The sequence below is a fragment of the Nothobranchius furzeri genome, chromosome 8 (assembly GCF_043380555.1).
Source record: "Nothobranchius furzeri strain GRZ-AD chromosome 8, NfurGRZ-RIMD1, whole genome shotgun sequence".
NCBI classification, from domain to species: Eukaryota; Metazoa; Chordata; class Actinopteri; order Cyprinodontiformes; family Nothobranchiidae; genus Nothobranchius; species Nothobranchius furzeri.
This window is the reverse complement of record NC_091748.1, coordinates 60,436,508-60,454,991: the sequence shown is the minus strand read 5'-3', so window position 1 is coordinate 60,454,991 and position 18,484 is coordinate 60,436,508. Positions and strand designations below refer to the sequence as shown.

The 18,484-nt window shown below is 41.7% G+C and overlaps 2 protein-coding genes across 30 annotated transcripts in view; one reads left to right on the top strand and one right to left on the bottom strand.

Annotated features, from left to right (window-relative positions):
• Positions 1-18,484, bottom strand: part of adgrl2a (adhesion G protein-coupled receptor L2a) — a 146,899-nt gene that overhangs the window by 67,386 nt on the left and 61,029 nt on the right. The gene's annotated exons all lie outside the window — the stretch shown is intronic.
• Positions 699-5,777, top strand: LOC139071561 (uncharacterized). The gene is made up of 2 exons (XM_070554183.1): positions 699-3,548; positions 3,656-5,777. Exon 2 carries the CDS (start codon positions 3,978-3,980, stop codon positions 5,454-5,456), a length of 1,479 nt encoding a protein of 492 aa, XP_070410284.1. The 5' UTR covers positions 699-3,548; positions 3,656-3,977; the 3' UTR covers positions 5,457-5,777.

The following is an 18,484-nucleotide window of genomic DNA, read 5'->3' as shown; positions in this document are numbered from 1 at the left end:
GAAATGATCATTAAAATAGTTTTTCAGTGTTCCGCACCTTAAAGGATTTTTTTACATATGCATTTCCTTTAAGTATTGTAGGTTTTAAATCATCTCAGTTAATTAAACCAGTCGAATGTGGCCTCGGATCAGTTTTCACCCAGTTTAGAGAACGCTAATGAAGCCAGTGCATTAGCCAATCAGAGTGCTTCCTCAACTCTGATACCGAAACCCCAGTGAGAGAAAATATGGCTGAATGAGTATAGTTAGTGGGCTAAGGGAGAAGAAAACACAAATCTTTTTTTTTTCTTTCATTATTGTTAATTTTGTCTAGTGCGATTGTAAAAATGTTTGAGTAGTTTTGCAGCTGAAGCAGATGTGTAAATGGTTGATATAATTACTCTGTGTTTGTGCCAAATGTTTAAGCTTTTAACGATACCTTGGGCTTGGTGTTTACTTCAGGCACCAATGCCACCCGACAGAAAAACTATCATGTTAGTTACTGTTACTCTATTTATTTAATTGGTATTCACTACAATCTTTATTTATTTAATATTTGTAATGCACGCACGTTAAGTTTAAACAGAACTTATACAAAAGCTGAAAATGTGTTCACATTTCATGTCTAATGACAGTATCATATAGAATAAAATAATGTTGATTTATGCAAAGAAAACAAAAAAAGACTTCAGCATGAAGAAATCAAAAGTAGTCCCTAGGTAAAAATGTTATGATCATTTTTAATGGAATAGAGCAAGGTGAGATTTGTGAGATCTGTACAAAAAAATTAGATTTATTAAAGCTGAAATAGAAAACTTGGAAAACAAATGAGCTTATAACACTTTGTTCATGCCACTTAACAGCATTCTAACATAGTATAGATATAAATATATTGTGGAGATTTAAAAAGGAAAAAATTTTTTTTTTTTCAAATTTGGCCCAAAACTTTCGCCAACAACACTTTTTGAACCAAAAAACCTATTGGACCATCCGGACATCGGTCTCACTGAACCGCTGCACTTCTCTGGGTCCTTCATTCATTACACACTGTAACGTGAGGAAATATGGGTTTTCTATCACAAAGGTGGTGTTGGACTCAGCTGTGTCAAAGCTGGGTCGCTGAGAACTTTCACCCACAGATTAAGACCTGAACGCCAGCGAGTCTGGGAGGAAACCATAACATCCACCACCTGCAGTCTACCAGAAGATGTGTTTACATGAGTTGTACCCAGACCAAGTCAAAACATAAAGTTTAAACTTCTTTTTCTTGATTTTAATGTTAAAGTAACCATTATCATTTTGCTCATTATAAATGTGATTAATCAAATGAATGACTATTTAGCTTTGGGGTAATTATAATGGTTTAATGAATCCATTCTTAAATAATGTTGAGAATGTTTGTTACTGACCTTCACACACACTCAAGCACAAACATTCACACACATCCACACACACCTGCTCACAGTAAACTCCAGACACATTTGATGACGCACATGTTTTGCTTTGAGAAGAGAAAGGTTTTTGGTAAGTTTCAGTCTTTTGTAGTCAGTTCGTGTTGGACAACGAGAGAGAACAGACCTGGAAACCAAAGGGGGGGCAGAGCCTGTTGGCTCGTTCTTCCCCCCTTTCACGCTGTTTCTGCCACGCCAGGCAGAATAGCTGAATCGCAACTTCTAACGCAGACTCATTACCGAGTCTTTTGATTTCTGAGTGAATTAACTTAAGAAAGCGCGTCGACAAAACGCTTTACCATCAACGTGTACCGAGGGGCAACTCTGGACCGGGTCGCAGCGCATCTTTGTCTTCTTTGCCAGCCAAGGTGACCTGGATGAAACATCCTAAGGTGACGTCCCGGGTCCAACAGAGGGTCCGATTTTCGGTGAGGCAAAACACGACAGATAGCGTTTTGATGCATCTTTTCCACTAAACCTAAGTTTATTCAAACCATCACTTCACTCAGACACCTGTTTCTTCCTAAAGCAACATCAGATGCACACATGCATTCATCTCATCTCATGTTCAATTCTCACTACACTTGGCACCCACACGCATCCATAATCACATCATATCACTCTCAATCTTCATTCACCTACAGAAGGTCTATTTGAGCATTAACAGCATATCAACTGTTAAAAAGATTGTCCCACAAAGTTATCAATGTTGATTGTATTTCCTGTTTGTCAATTTCAAAATCATTAGTTTAATTTGAAGAATTAAAACTTTTAAACGTCAAACTGGTTTCCTCATTGAACTGAAACACAGACACTCAGATATTATCGGCAGTTTATGGATGAAAACAACCTTTGAGTCTTCTGAACAATATAAAATTTGGTTATTGATTTATTAAAATTAATATTCCGAATTAATACGTAGCATGGTTTCTCTTTCATAAAAGAGCATAAATCCATAACGCTACATTTAATGGCGAGCGTATCCAGTCTTCTATATCTGCGATATGTCTGATTTCTTACATCTAAAAGCTACAAATAACGCTTTTCTCTGTGTTTCACTTTGATGTCTTATTTTGAAATTAACCGGAAATTGTTCCGTTGAAGTCACTCTTCCGCGAGGCGTCGTCCTGGTGGAAACTTGGCCGGGAAGATCTCCGATCTCAAATTGACCGCAAATTACAGACCTAACTTTGATTTATCCCATCTTCGCCTTCGGAGCGAACGTGTGAGTTGTGCTTTTGACTAAGTTCTGTCCATTTTGACGCGCCGCCGCGTCTCCAATCTAACCTCAGGTCGGAACGCTCCGTTTCCGCTCTGATCATCGCTGGGTGAGCTACCGTGCAGCTTATCCTCAGTTCCTAAAATTATCACTGAATTCTCCGAACCTCAGAACCGAGACTAACTTCTCGGACACCTTTCGTCTCAGTGTGTTGACACTGTGGGCGAGCTATTGTGAAAGAAGTTTCTACTGCATTCAGATTGCGTGCGCTTTTTAAACGGAATGCTCGGTGACACCTGCCGGAGCTTGACTGCTCGGTAAACGTCGTAAAGCGAGGCACAGCCGTTACGCGTTACTGCATTCAGATTGCGTACGTTTTTTTTAAAGTCCGTATTAAAAGTGGAGCGAGATGCCTACTTGTTAATCGGGGAAATTTCAGTCTGGCCGCTACAGACAAAGAACGCTAGGCCTGGCCGGGGAGCTAAGCTAGCGCCACAGTTAGACAAATAGGGCACGCGTCCCGTTAAATTGTCATCATTTCTGGCACAGTCAGTCTGTGTCCTCACAAAACCCGCATTGGCGGTGATTCTTGTAAATCGCTACGGTGTGTAGAATCTACATTTTGCTACGTTTGTCCGTCTGATACCAACACGGCAGCGTAGGGTTTGTTATTTTTTTTTATTATTTTTATTTTGGACCGGTGAACGGGTCGGCTTTCACAGCCTCCGTTGCTCGGTTCCATGCCTTTTTCTTCCATCTTGTGAAGTTGTGTGTATTCATTTCTCTATCAACAATTCCTTGTTTTACCCTGTGTCATAAAGTTAAGTAGGCTACGGTCAGTCCTTGTTTGTGTGAGACATATTAAGGAATCTGCCCGGAGTTTTACGTCGGCTCAGAAGGTAAAAACGCGAGTTGCTCTGAACTTAATGGGAGATGGACGAGACACGACAAAATCTTTCTTGCACTGTTACACCTGATGTAAGGTTCTCTGACGTTCTGCTTCCAGAACATGCCAAGACGCAGGAAATTCACCGGCCGAGCATCGCTGGTCCCTCCGCCCGCCCGAACGGGCCCGTTTTAGGCGGGTGCCGCCGGTCGGGAACAGTGGGGACTAGTGGCTGCGGTTCGGTGCCAGCTGCACTGGGTCGGAGGTGGTTCTGGTCTGCACTTCATGTCGTGAATTCGAGCAGCATGCTGTTTACAGTCATAACGCTTTTTCTTTACCTTTGTTTCTTCCAGGGGGCCACAAAAACCCACCATCAACATCAAGGTTTGAAATAAACAACACTTTCTCTGCTGCTTTTAAGCTGAATAAATCTCTTGAGCCTATGGTTAACCTCTCTGACAAACAGGTTGTGCTTAACCCTTTGGTTCCTAATGCTTCTCCTCTGTCATCCATGTTAGAGGCTGAACATCTCTCCAGCATGGGTGTGAAATCTTCAGGCTGTGACCCACCGCTTCAGCCAGAGGTCTGTTTTACTCGTCAGTCCGCCTCAGGCACAAACCAGCTTCTTTATCGGGGCGTGATGGGAACGTCAACCGCCGTGAAACGCTTGTGGTCTCCGGACGGAGCTACCAGGCCATTTGGGGGGTTTGTGCCCGGACATCTTGACCTTTATGTGAATGACCTTGTCACTTTTCAGTTTGTGACCTCTGCTAATACGGTGGCCAATTCTTTTCTCCTTTCACAGGGGTGTGACTTAGTCTCGGGCCTCTGTGCTCTCTTTCCTGTGATTTCTCTTACAGGTGACCACGACGACGCAGAAAACCCTGCGGTTTCCAGCAGTCCTGTGGTCAGTGGCGATATTAAAGGTGGCTCGGTGGTTGCTGCGCACACCTCTCTCACGGGCTCGGGAAGGCAACCCGGCCCGGGAGGTGTAGGTGCGTGCAGTGATGCTCTGCTCGGGGCCCCTCCTGACAAAGGGGGGGTGCTGAGTGGCTCTGAGTTTTCCGTTGCGGACTTCAACCGGTTCGGGGGAACGCCTCCTCCGAGCGGGCGGGTCATTGCAGAACTCGACACTGACCTTCCACCAATTCAGCTGACAACATTGACCTCCGACCCGGAGTTAGGTGCTGCACCTTCTACGGGGCGGAGTTCTAGTCAGTCTGTAAATACTCTGGTTAAACCGGGTTTTTCTGATTCAGTGTGGGAACCTCCATCATTCTTGGGAATAAAGTATTCTTGGTTTCAGTTTTCAGGACAGACCATGTTCCTAAAGCTAGCATCATGTCTGTATCTGATTCTAAACATAGCTAGGTTTGCTTTGACACCCGTGACACAACCATCCTTGGATCACTCCTTTTCAGAACCTCCAAGTCCAACACCTCCAGGTCTTTGGACATCTGAACACCTACTCTTTCAGCACGATTCAGGTGACACTGTGCATCTTCTTGGTAATAGAGCTTTTAAGAGCTTAAGAACTGTTCTTTGTTATGCTTCTCCTGTCTCACAGACACGGCATAAGTTTGAGGAAAAAAAGGGGGGTGGGGAGCCTCCTCCCGCTTTGCGAGCATCATTTTCGCATTTCCAGTTCAGTACTATTTCTGATCACAACAAAGTCGCCTCCGTTAAGCTGCAACCCAACTTTGAGCAGGTAAAATCAGGTTCTGATCTAACAGCTAAACCATCAGCTTCGCTCCAGTTCCAAACGGAACCCTCAGGTAAATTCAAACAAGTTTCCCTGTGGGTTCGTAACACAAGATACAAACAGTTTGATAACCAAATCGCTTATGAGCCTGCTCCCACTGATACGTCCAAACTCGTGTCTCTGTGGGTCCGCAATACCAGATTCAAAACTCTATTCTGACCGACTATTCTGACCGGATTCTTTTCCACTGACTGGTGGACCGTTACAAATTCTCTCGTTTGTGGGATGAATTTTTAACAAATGTGATATCCTTTGGGTTTTTTTTTCAGGTTACCTGCCTCCAGCCAGGGTCCTGTTACTAACTCACATCTTTAGGGATTACTAACCTACTGATTTACATTTTTAGAACTGATTTACATCTCTATCTTTTTATTAGTGCTTTGTGTAGCATGTTTATATTTGATTACAAAGTTAATTTTATTTTGTTGCTATTTCCCTTAAAGGGCCACAAGCCAATTTGCCCTTCATTTTCATGATTATTATTTATTTTATATACATGCCTTTAATTAGTGCAGCCTGCTGAGTTTCACATATCAGTTAGGATTTACTTTCTTTTATTTGTGTTTTCTCTGCATCACGTTTTTACATGACACGTAGAACAGGGTGCAGAACATTTCTTCTTTAGATAATTCACAAAAGGCACCCACATTTTCCCAGAGGCACCCATAGATAGGTTTTGATTGATTTCTTTGTTTTGCATCAAATGCTATCTGTCGTGTGGGCTGTCTCACTTTGTCTCCTTCTCCGAGCTCGTATGGACTACATCCCATCAGAGGGGCCGTCTTCACCATCCTTCAACTGGTTTTCTGTCGCATGGGGCTTCGGTCGTGATTCGAGATGGGTCGAGGTCGTCACTGGACTTCGCCTGGACTACGCCTGAGGAATACTTCATCTGCCCAGCTCCGTGTGGCACACGAGCTGCTTATCCTTTGCATACCTTTGCATTATTGCTGATGAAATTAACTGCTATTGAAATAGCTCTGCTTTCAAGATTTCCTAAGTGGATTACTTTACAATGATTGCAACAGTTTTGGCCTTAATCATCTGATCAGGATAGACTCCCTTCTACACGAGACCTGTGGAGACGCTTCATCGTTCCTGCCTTCATCTGGGATGTCTACCTTCACGAGTACATCACGTTATTGTGTTTGTAACGGCAGGTGGCCTGTGCTTGACCACCATGTCGTCACAAAAAGGGGGGGTATGTAACGTGAGGAAATATGGGTTTTCTATCACAAAGGTGGTGTTGGACTCAGCTGTGTCAAAGCTGGGTCGCTGAGAACTTTCACCCACAGATTAAGACCTGAACGCCAGCGAGTCTGGGAGGAAACCATAACATCCACCACCTGCAGTCTACCAGAAGATGTGTTTACATGAGTTGTACCCAGACCAAGTCAAAACATAAAGTTTAAACTTCTTTTTCTTGATTTTAATGTTAAAGTAACCATTATCATTTTGCTCATTATAAATGTGATTAATCAAATGAATGACTATTTAGCTTTGGGGTAATTATAATGGTTTAATGAATCCATTCTTAAATAATGTTGAGAATGTTTGTTACTGACCTTCACACACACTCAAGCACAAACATTCACACACATCCACACACACCTGCTCACAGTAAACTCCAGACACATTTGATGACGCACATGTTTTGCTTTGAGAAGAGAAAGGTTTTTGGTAAGTTTCAGTCTTTTGTAGTCAGTTCGTGTTGGACAACGAGAGAGAACAGACCTGGAAACCAAAGGGAGGGCAGAGCCTGTTGGCTCGTTCTTCCCCCCTTTCACGCTGTTTCTGCCACGCCAGGCAGAATAGCTGAATCGCAACTTCTAACGCAGACTCATTACCGAGTCTTTTGATTTCTGAGTGAATTAACTTAAGAAAGCGCGTCGACAAAACGCTTTACCATCAACGTGTACCGAGGGGCAACTCTGGACCGGGTCGCAGCGCATCTTTGTCTTCTTTGCCAGCCAAGGTGACCTGGATGAAACATCCTAAGGTGACGTCCCGGGTCCAACAGAGGGTCCGATTTTCGGTGAGGCAAAACACGACAGATAGCGTTTTGATGCATCTTTTCCACTAAACCTAAGTCTATTCAAACCATCACTTCACTCAGACACCTGTTTCTTCCTAAAGCAACATCAGATGCACACATGCATTCATCTCATCTCATGTTCAATTCTCACTACACTTGGCACCCACACGCATCCATAATCACATCATATCACTCTCAATCTTCATTCACCTACAGAAGGTCTATTTGAGCATTAACAGCATATCAACTGTTAAAAAGATTGTCCCACAAAGTTATCAATGTTGATTGTATTTCCTGTTTGTCAATTTCAAAATCATTAGCTTAATTTGAAGAATTAAAACTTTTAAACGTCAAACTGGTTTCCTCATTGAACTGAAACACAGACACTCAGATATTATCGGCAGTTTATGGATGAAAACAACCTTTGAGTCTTCTGAACAATATAAAATTTGGTTATTGATTTATTAAAATTAATATTCCGAATTAATACGTAGCATGGTTTCTCTTTCATAAAAGAGCATAAATCCATAACGCTACAACACTTATGTCTGATTGTTTTTAAATGTGCTTTACAAATAAAGTTGATTGATTGATTGATTGATTGATTGATTGATTGATTGATTGATTGATTGATTGATTGATTGAGCAACAGAACACCACTGGTGTAAGAGGTTCTCTGCTCAATAAAGTCAGAGAAGGAGAAACAGCCGGCTGCTACCACTTGAACTTTATTGTTCAGAGGGACTGATGGCGCCAGTGTACGGCAGCCTCGCCTTTGTCAGTGCGCCCCAGGGCAGCAGTGGCTACAATGTAGCTCATCGCCACCAGGGTGTGAATGTGTGTGTGTGTGTGTGTGTGGGGGGGGTGGGGGGGGGGGGATGACTGATTGTGTTGTAAAGCACTTTGAGGGGGTTCCAGGGCTCTAGAAGGTGCTATATCAAATGCAGGCCATTTACCATTTTAGGGCAAACTACCAGAGTTACCCAAAAAATAACACCATTTGAAGTCACGGACAACAAAAGATGTTTGGACCTAGTGACACCATTCACTGGTGTTTACCTCCATCTCGTTTCCTCTCGAATTGCAGATTTCTGGTTCCGGCAGAAGCATATCCGAGAAGACACCCGAGCGGAGGGGTGAGTGTTCCATGACCATATTTGCATTCAAAACCTAGCTTGTTGTGTAGCTTTGCTAAAGCAGCTTTAACAAAACAGCCAGCCAACTTGTCATTTCAATCCAGTGCAATGTTGAGCTAGTGGCAATACTGAAAGAAAAAAAAAACATGTTCAACTCAAATTTAAATGTGAGGTTTACATTTTTAGTCATGATGAAATTTTGCATATCAGAATTACGATTATAATAGCCTTGTTCCATAAAATCTAAATAAACTTGTATACATGTGTCTCATGTGGCTTGCCCATTAGTTGCTAAATGCCAGATTGCGTTGTACCAATATTTCCCCATTTTCTATCCAGCAAAACTCAGCCAGCCTAAAGTGTCCAATTGTGATTTTCAATAAAATAAAGAAAGGAGAGCTGCAGCAGTGAAAACAATCCCCATGTAACTGGAGAAGAGCAGGGAGATGAGTGAGGGGAGCACATTACAGAAAAAGGCACAATCCACTTCCTGGTGCTCCCAGTTTGAATTTCAATCAAATTAGCGTCTCTTAAACTCAAAGTGACCCGTCTAGCCCCATTTCATCTGAAATGCTGATGAGGTTCATGGCACAATTATCAAGGCAGACATCTCTCTCAAGAGGCAAGCCTGTTGATAGCAGACAGGCCATTGAAAAATTAAATCATTTCCAGGGCCAGAGAAAGGCAGCAGGAGCACCAACGTGATGTGAACAGGGTACAAAGCACACATGCATGTACGCTGCACACATCCTTTAAATACAATCACCTCCAGTTTGGGTATATTTAGAGCAAATCAAATAGGGTGGCCCAACAATTTCTCCGGAAATGGACCATTAGAAACTAAGCATTAGCATCCTGTTTCAAACTTGAGGTCTCTGACCTAATATCCGGATGAGACGTCCCTTAAACGTGTAATTAGTGTCATATGTTTGTGTCCATGCTGCTTTCATTGGAGCTGCCAATACAGCTCAATGAAGGGATCCGAGGCCCTTAAAGAGTTGGGAAGAAAGCTGTCTGACTTGCATCCGTCCGCGTCTCCTATTGATTTTTATACCCAAAGAGGTATATCGTCATGCTACCGAAGTCAATGGAAACGTTATTGTGACAGTCTGCCGGTCGAATTGTGACCTTTTACAAGCTGAACCCGCCCACGCTTACAGAAAATGCCACACAGGCCAGTCTTGTAAACAACAATAACGTCAAGAGGTGGACGAGTCAGAGCTCATTTCAAATCACAATAAGATAACTTCAACTTCAACTTCAAAACAAAGTGGGTAACTCTCAGGAGTTTACATCATCCTAATTCTGAATGAATCAAACAGATACTCAGCATGTTAAAATAATCATCCTTTTTGATCATCTTATACAGTAAAATATTGTTTATTTTTGTTACTGATCAAAGACTAACAGTCAGATTAAACTGAGCTGAATCCAAAGTTACATTAAAAGAATGAATTATATATGAAAGCACAGTATGACTTTTAACACAAAGCAGAGAGTTATGTTAGCATCAATATGTATTTTTTAAACTAGAAGTGGGTCAAGTTGATCGGATGTTTAATTGTGGCTGAGCTAGTGTGTTAAGTCAGATTTATGAATCAAACTTCTGATCCAAAACATATTTTATAGAATTTACTTTTTTGTTTATTGCTAAAATATTGCACCAGTGTGATGTTTGTTTTTAGGTTGATCTTATCGCTGGTGGCTGCTAATTCACTTTCCAGTCCAGCACATCATCAGCAGTCGGGCAAAGAGTAGTTTGATGCTTTGTGAACTTTTGCACATCCCTCAGAAACACCAGAGCTGAATCTGGATCTTGATGAAATCTTAATCTGCTGTGCTTTAAATAAACACTAACTGTGTATGTACAGAGAGGAAGTACAAGGTACAGTGCTGTCAGGCGGCAAGAATGGAGCTCCTCGGAGAGCCGTGCAAGCACTACTGTCACTGATATAAATAGTGTAAGTTCTTAGTCTCCAGACCTGCTTCTCTTTTATTGATGTGAACTTGGAACAGATTACAAACTACTATCACTCAGGTACTCTCAGTTAGCTGTAGGGTTTTAAAATGAACCTAATGAGATGTTTTCAACTGTATTTAACTGTTTCTGTTTAAATGTTATAAATTATTGCTTTTTGTCTTTCTGGAACTTCCTGAATGGCCTCTTTTATAGATATGTACATGTGAACTAAAGGCAAACTGATTTGTTAAAACTGTTCAAAATTTCTCAAAATCACACTTTATTATTTATAAACCTTTGGATATTGGTTTTGGCAAGACTATTGGGAAACTGGACATTTGAATGCGCCAGAAGAGCTACATTTTGCTGCTGTTAGTGATAATTGTATTTGTAAACAACCATGTCACCTAATCTCAAACTCTTCTGCTTATCCAGTTGTGCGTTTAGGACAGCAGCTCTATCATAGAGGTATAAAGCGTTCTGTTCCACAGAAACCAGCTTTCCTGATGGGATCCAGGTGTTCCCAGGCCAGCCTAGATTGATACTCCTTCTAGTCCGTGTTCTGGAAAAACAGACCCCAAACACCTCCCCTCTGAATCATCTAGAGCAAATCTTAACCACATACCTGGGCCACCTCAGTTTGCTCCTCTCAGTGTGGAGGAGCAGCATTACTCTAGACCAGGCATGGGCATACCACGGCCCACGGGCCACATACGGCCCATTTGGGTTTTCAATCCGGCCTGCCATAATTATAGTACATGGTGTTATTAAACCTAAATTAATTGTCATTTTCTCTGCAATGCCTATGGTTCTCCAGTAGATGGCGCATTCCAAATAGCCCGAATCAGAGAAACAATCGGAAGTCGAGTCTCCGCCACTATTTTGGTAGTCAGACACACGCAGACATGTTTATATTTGTTTATTGCCAGACAGAGTCAGGCCCTGTGGAGCAGGAATTTGAAAATAACCAGCTGGAATTGGAAGATTTTTCTTTTGCGACCATTTCAAGGAAGACTTGGAGGACGTGTGTAGTCATCGGCTGTTCTATTAGCAACAGAAAACTCCAGATTTGAAAAAAAAAACTGCATGCAAGAAACGTGCTCTGCAACGGTGACTGTCCATGTTGTAAACCGCACGGTTTCCACAAATTTCATGGGCGTCCCGAGGACTAAGGTGTTCGCCACAAGAATATAAACAGAAAGAACTTTGTTCCAAACAAAAACAGCACAGTAAGAAATTCACATCAAACCACATTAAATAGCATTCTGAATAGCAAAGCTAACACAAATCTAGCTTTTGCTACTAGCTAACTGCTCAACTCTTATAGGATTCCCAGCAAGTATATTGAGTAAGCTGGGCGGACACTGTGCGACTTTTTCACTCGATGTATGGGGGTTGGATGAGGAAAACGAAATAAAGAAAGTAAATCTGTGTTTTGTGATCAGTTTAATTTGACATGCACACGACAAACACGCTTTCTTGACGGTCCTAGTCATTGTGTATAAAAAAAAAACAAACGTGTAGAAATAAAAACGAACATGTGTTTTTAGGGAAATAGCGGGCGAGTGATGTTGATACATGGTTGCGCAAGCGCTGTGAGCGGTTCTGGTACTTTTTGGGTCACAGCCACTTGCTGCACCACTTCAACCCTCATGAGGAACGAGCAAAATATCAAACACTCCAGAAGTCCGTGCGAGCTCATGATGGCTGATCGGTAGCTGGTCACGAGGTGTTAATCGCCTCTCGTAACCTCCTGTATACTACACGACACTCAGCGCAAAATTCGCCCCAATCTTGTGGATTCTTGCATGAGTGGAAAATTGGCTCAAAACTGAGAAAAAGTCACACAGCGTACATCCGTCTTAATATTCTGTTTCCTCTATAACTTTGGCTAATCAAGTACAAATGAGAAGTGCAACGACAATCTGCCTCTTGGCCAGATCGTCGTTGTAAATGAGAATGAGTTCTCAATCGACTTTACTGGATAAATAAAATAAAAATAAAAATACTCCCAAATGCACAGGATTTATTGTCCATTATGAGAGAAACAAACCCAAATACAAGGTGGTTGTTAAACAGAGCGACATTACATAATTTATACGTAATTTTCAATTTTTAGTAATCCACAAGATGGCGCTCTACACAAATCGCTCACTGAATCGGTCTATATTGGAATTACTCTTTTTCATGCTTTACCCCTTTCAGGCTTTCATGAAAATGAGTCGTCCGAAGAAAATAAAGGTGGACAGTGGGTGCAGAGTTTTCAATAAAGAGCGGACAACAAAACATTTTTTCACTGAAGTTCAATCAACAGCTGTTTGTCTGATATGCCAAGAAACAGTTGCAATATTCAAAGAATGCAATATCAGCAGTCATTTTTCCCACAAAGCATGTCAACTACGCTAGCAAGCTATCAACACTAGAATGAGCGTCTACGGCTGAGAGGTTCACAGCTACTTTACAGGCTCAGCAGAACTTTTTTCAACGACAAACTACGATCCAACAGGGAAGATTAAAATATCGGCCATATTACCATTACCTGCCTTTTTTATAGCACAGTTTTATGCTAGTTTATTATATTTTATTCTACTTTATTCTACTTTATTCTATTTTTATATTATTCATGTTATATGTAGCACGTTAGTACCGAAGCAAGTTCCTAGTTTGTGAATTGCAGGTATTTTGTGTCCAGAGAGCAAAGACAAGTTTGAAAGGGTTAGTTTATCATGCAGGACTGTGACTCGTTGTGTGGAACTAATTGATGAAGACATAGCCAGCCAATAAATGAAAAGGTGGAATCCTTCAATTTATATTCACTGGCACTGGAAGAAAGTAATGATATAAAAGACACTGCTCAGCTCCTTATTTATATTCGGGGGATTAACAGGCATTTTGAGGTAATGGAGGAGTTTTTGGCTATGGAGTCCCTGACAGGACAAACCCGGGGAGAGGACCTGTTTGACCGGGCGTCGGCTGTCATTGAAAGATTGAAGCTACCTTGGAGTAAGCTTGCCAACGTCACCACGGATGGATCACCTAATTTAACTGGAAAACATGTTGGACTGCTGAAAAGAATCCAGGATAAAGTGAAAGAGGAAAACCCTGAACATGATGTTATTTTCCTTCACTGCATCATTCATCAGGAGTCTCTGTGCACGTCAGTATTGCAGCTTAATCATGTAATTAATCCAGTTGGAAAGCTTGTTAACTTCATACGAGCACGGGGAACCCAGCATCGTCAGTTTATTGCGTTCCTGGCGGTAACTGATGCAGATCACCAGGACCTGCTTTACCACTCTCGTGTCCGCTGGTTAAGTCTGGGCAAAGTGTTGCAACGAGTGTGGGAGCTGAAAGAGGAGATCAGTGCATTTTTGGAGTTAATGGGGAAATCCAATGAATTTCCTGAGCTGAGGGACAAGAACCGGCTCTGTGACTTTGCTCATTCTGTGGACATTTTTTCATACTTGAATGAACTGAATGTGAAGCTACAGGGAAAAGATCATTGTGTACATGACATGTACACAAATGTGACAGCCTTTAAATCCAAGCTGGCCTTATTCTCTAGCCGAATTTAAAAAAATCCATTGCTCATTTCCCCACATTAGCCATGCAGACAGAGGCACCCGGAAATGCGAAGAAAAGCAGCAAATCTCTGGATGACCTGAACAGAGAATTATGCTGTCGATTCTCTGATTTTGCAAAACTTGAAAAGTCACTTGAGACTGCGTGCTGTCCCCTGTCTCAAAATCCTGAAACGGCAGCGCAGGAGCTGCACTTAGAACTGATAGATCTTCAGTCTGACTCCATGTTGAAGGAGAAGTTTAACCTCAAGCTTAACGACTTTTATGCTTCACTTCATGAAGCCAAGTTTCCAAACCTGCGGAGGATGGCACACAAGATGCTGGCATTGTTTGACTCGATCTATGTGTGTGAGCAGACGTTCAGCCTCATGAACATCGACAAAACGCATCACAGATCTAAGCTGACGGACCAACACCTCAGATCTATCCTGAGAATTGCTACAACAAAACTTACTCCAGATTTGATGCACTGGCAAAAAAGGGAGACCAACTACATTGTTCACGCTGAAAAGGAATGTGCTTCTCTGTGTTGTATGGGGAAAAAATGCGTTTTCAAAATAGTTTGTAGAACAAAAAAAAAAGCCTGGGGGGGATTGAAAACTGCAAAAATGACTGCGTTGTAGCCAGTGAGAATTACTGATGGATCTGACAACGGTAAGATGTATATGGTTAGGTAGGCATGTGTCAAAGGATGATAATTATTTTTGTGAAAGATTTTTTACTGCTATAAATGCAGTTTTTTTAAATCCTTGCATATTAATGCTTTACCACCAGAGCCGGATTAACGCAAAGGCAAAGTAGGCACGTGCCTAGGGCCTGATTGGCTGGATGGGGCCCAGACAGAGGAACAAATTTATAAATAAATAAATTAAAAATTAAATGTACAAATGTCCTATGATAGAATTTGTAGCTAGGACTCCTATCTACAATTTGTTTCAATAATTTATCAATTAACTAAAAATAGTGACAATGTTTATCATAACCATAGACCGTTTCATTGGCTACGTCACATTAAACCTCTGGGGTCCACGGACAAGTATATGCGTCTTTTGAACAGGTCTGATTTGGGACGCTGTAGCAGCAAGACTCCGCCTCCCTGGGTTTCGGTTTCAATTCAGCTTTAAAAAGGAGATTAAAAACTACACCCCAGTTTTTAAATTTTGTTAATAGGCAACGTAAAAGCGGAGTTATACTAAACTAAAAAATGACCTATTTTTAGACAATCTGATAACTTGTCAAAACAGCAGTTTAGTAATCCGTGAGCGGGAATGTGCTTGTGAACATTAAAAACCCACAAAAACACGAGATCCTTTTGCTGTTGGTGGAAGTCTCACATATTCAGTTGATAAAAAGCATCATTATGTAGCTGAGAGAGAGAAAGGAAGGCTGCACGAGTAAAGAGATGTGCGCAAAAAGGAGCCGCTTCGCGGGGAAAGGAGTGGCGCGAACGGAGTAACAACAAACAATTAGACAGATATTGACAGTAAACTTTGTATTTTGAAGCGATCCGGACAGATATATTGTCTCTGCAGTTTAGTAGGCTTTTATTAGGCTTATATAAAGGAGGATGAGAAGGATAAATGTCCACCAGGCAGTTCAGATAGTACGGCTGTTTTTTGAACTGGAAGCAGAGGAAGTGGACGGAGACTCGCAGCCGGAGTCTGAGGCAAACAGCGAGGATGTTGATGATGATGTGGCAGATCCATCCTTCCTCATAGAAGAGTTGGGTCATGATGAGGTAGAGGATGAAGGCAGAGATCCAGCTCCTCGGAGATCCAACAAGAGGAGTGGGCGGCGCCGCGCAGCTGTCAGATCTCGGCGTGAGACGGAGCCACTCTTCTCTCTCCAAAATCCATGTATGTTATTGCCAAATTAATAAAATAAGTATAAATTCAGATAGTCCAGGTTGTCCTGAAATTAATGATACCCCATAAGGCAATATTTATTGTTTTTATTAGAAAATACAAAAGAAAAACCAAAATGAGTCAAAAACGGTGATTTACACTCTGGATCCCAGAGAGCTAATAATTTTTTTAAATTAGTTATTTGCTATATTTAGTCATATTTTTATAAATGTACAGTCTAGATTACCAGTCTAAATGATAAAAAACATTCGTCATAAATGTTTGTTGGTTTCACAGTAAAATAAACAACTTTTTTCCTATTCAGATTTTATGTTTTTGATTGATTTAAGGTCTAATATGCAACCCCTGTATGTCCAAATATAAAAAATAAGTATAGATTCATAAAGTCCAGGTTGTGCTGAAAAGATTGATACCACATAAGGCAGTGGTTATGGTTTTTATTTTGGAAATACAAAGGAAAACTCACGGCAAATTACACCCTGGACCCCAGAGGGTTAAGGCGCCACCCAATTAAGGACGTCAGAGAAGTGGTCAGAGTCAGAGCGGGACACAACAAAGCTAGCAGGTGTTTTTGAGTAGGCTAACTTTCACGATGCTTTCGGATGTGGCAAATCGTAAAAAAAAAAAATGAAGAGGAACTAAAGAACCTGCTCGAGTCAGCAGAGCCAGAGGCCGGGCCCAAGTCAGACCCGGAGGAGACACGACCCGAAGACGCAGTGGAAGATGCGGCGGAAGACGATGTAGCGCCAACGCCGTCAACATCAGCGCCTTCACAGAAGGACAAACTGGAAGAACAGCAGCCAGCCAGAAGTGAGCCCAATATAGTCTTATAGGAGCCTCTAGACCCAGACAGGGTATTAACAACTAGCTACCCATCTGATCCTGCAAAGTGGTACCAAACTGATGAGTACTTTGCACTAAACTATCCCTCTCAAAATATTGGATATTCTTCTGCATCACAGAGGAAATCTGGAGACATAGACTGAAGCTTAACCAAGGAACATTTCTTTAGACGTGTTTCTGCTGTGATTGAGGCATGTGATGCTGGAAGGCTGAAGATTATCCCAGAGTAGATCATGCTAAATGGTTTCCTTGGTAAGTGTTGCTGATTTTATTAATTATTTGTCAAATAATTTTATTAATGTTCAAATAGCAAAACAATAAGTTCACACTCAGAAAATTGACAGAATTTCTGATTCAGCAGAGGCAACAGCCTACAACACATGACTTACTTTGGCATACAAACAACCAATTTGTAACCAAAAACTAGGCTATGTAAAATGTGAATGAACTTTTATAAGTAAATTTTGTAAGTTTCAGATTTCAATTCATTACATAACATCGAGGGGGGGGGGGGGGGGGGGGGGCTAAAAATGCAGCCTGCCTAGTGTAGTCCATTTATTTAATCCGGCTCTGTTTACCACAAAGGCTGTTCACAGTGAAAATGAATGTGAGTTTACCTACTGTGATGTGTGGAGAACACAAATGTATTTTGAAAATAGTTTGTACAAAAAGGGGGTTGAAAACTAGCAAGCTGACTGTGTTGTAGCCAGTGAGTCACTGATGGACGGGGATGGATGGGGAAGAAGTACAGTATATGTCAAAGGATAACTTTTTGTGTGAAAGAGAGCTTATTTACTGTTGTTAATAAATGCAGTTCTTTTTTCAAAAAGCCTTGCATGTTCATGCTTTACTAACTATTAAAGGCAAACCCTTTTATGCAATGGCATTTCCGTGTAATTTGTATTATTTCGCACAAACACTATCCATCTGCTCCTGGTATGGCCCCTCAGTCAAATTTTTGAACCCGTTGCGGCCCACAAGTCAAAAAATTTGCCCATCCCTGCTCTAGACCCCTTTAGGTATCAAAGCTTACACTGAGCCCATCATGGCCTCATTATCTTGTTCTCTAATTACACAAAGCTCGTGAATGTGGAGGAGGATTGGAATGTAGACTGATTTGTAAATCTTACTGTCCTCCATTTTCATTGCACACGTTCTGCTGCTGTTTCTCACCACTGTCAGCTGATGGAGGGCTCGAGTTTCGCTGCGCCGTTCGTGCCAGTGGACACGGTAGGGTCGGGGAGGTGGGCGGGGCATGACGCTTAGCCTGGCGGGTGGGCAAGCAAAGCGCTGGGGGAAACCCTGATAAGGGACACAGATATATATTCAGTACTACACGTGCATTGAACGCATTCTGGCTATTGCAATGATGTTATCGTGTACCAGGATAATGTCAGTACCAGTTAAACTGAGGAGGTATACGCTCACAGCAGAGGGGATGAATGACCTACGGTAGCGTTCTGTTTTACTTCTGAGATGTCAGTCTGCCAATGAAGGAGCTGTCCATGGTCTCCACAGTGGAATTAGTGCATACATTACTATGAAATTTGGGGTCTGGTTTAAAAAGGCAGCAATACACTTTGGTCTGAACTGTACTTCGACTAGCCTTTAGCTCATCAGTTCTGTTACATACACAGAAGTACTCTTCCTCCAAACACAGGCCATTCAGAGAGCTATCTACTGTAAGATCCATTCTAACTTTTAAATGGTAGAAAAATCCCTTTGAAATAGATTGCAAAGGTTTGTCTCGTTCATGTTCTACACCAA

Excerpts from the sequence above, each read along its gene's own strand:
- LOC139071561 (XM_070554183.1), top strand. The coding sequence starts at position 3,978 with ATGGTTAACCTCTCTGACAAACAGGTTGTGCTTAACCCTTTGGTTCCT.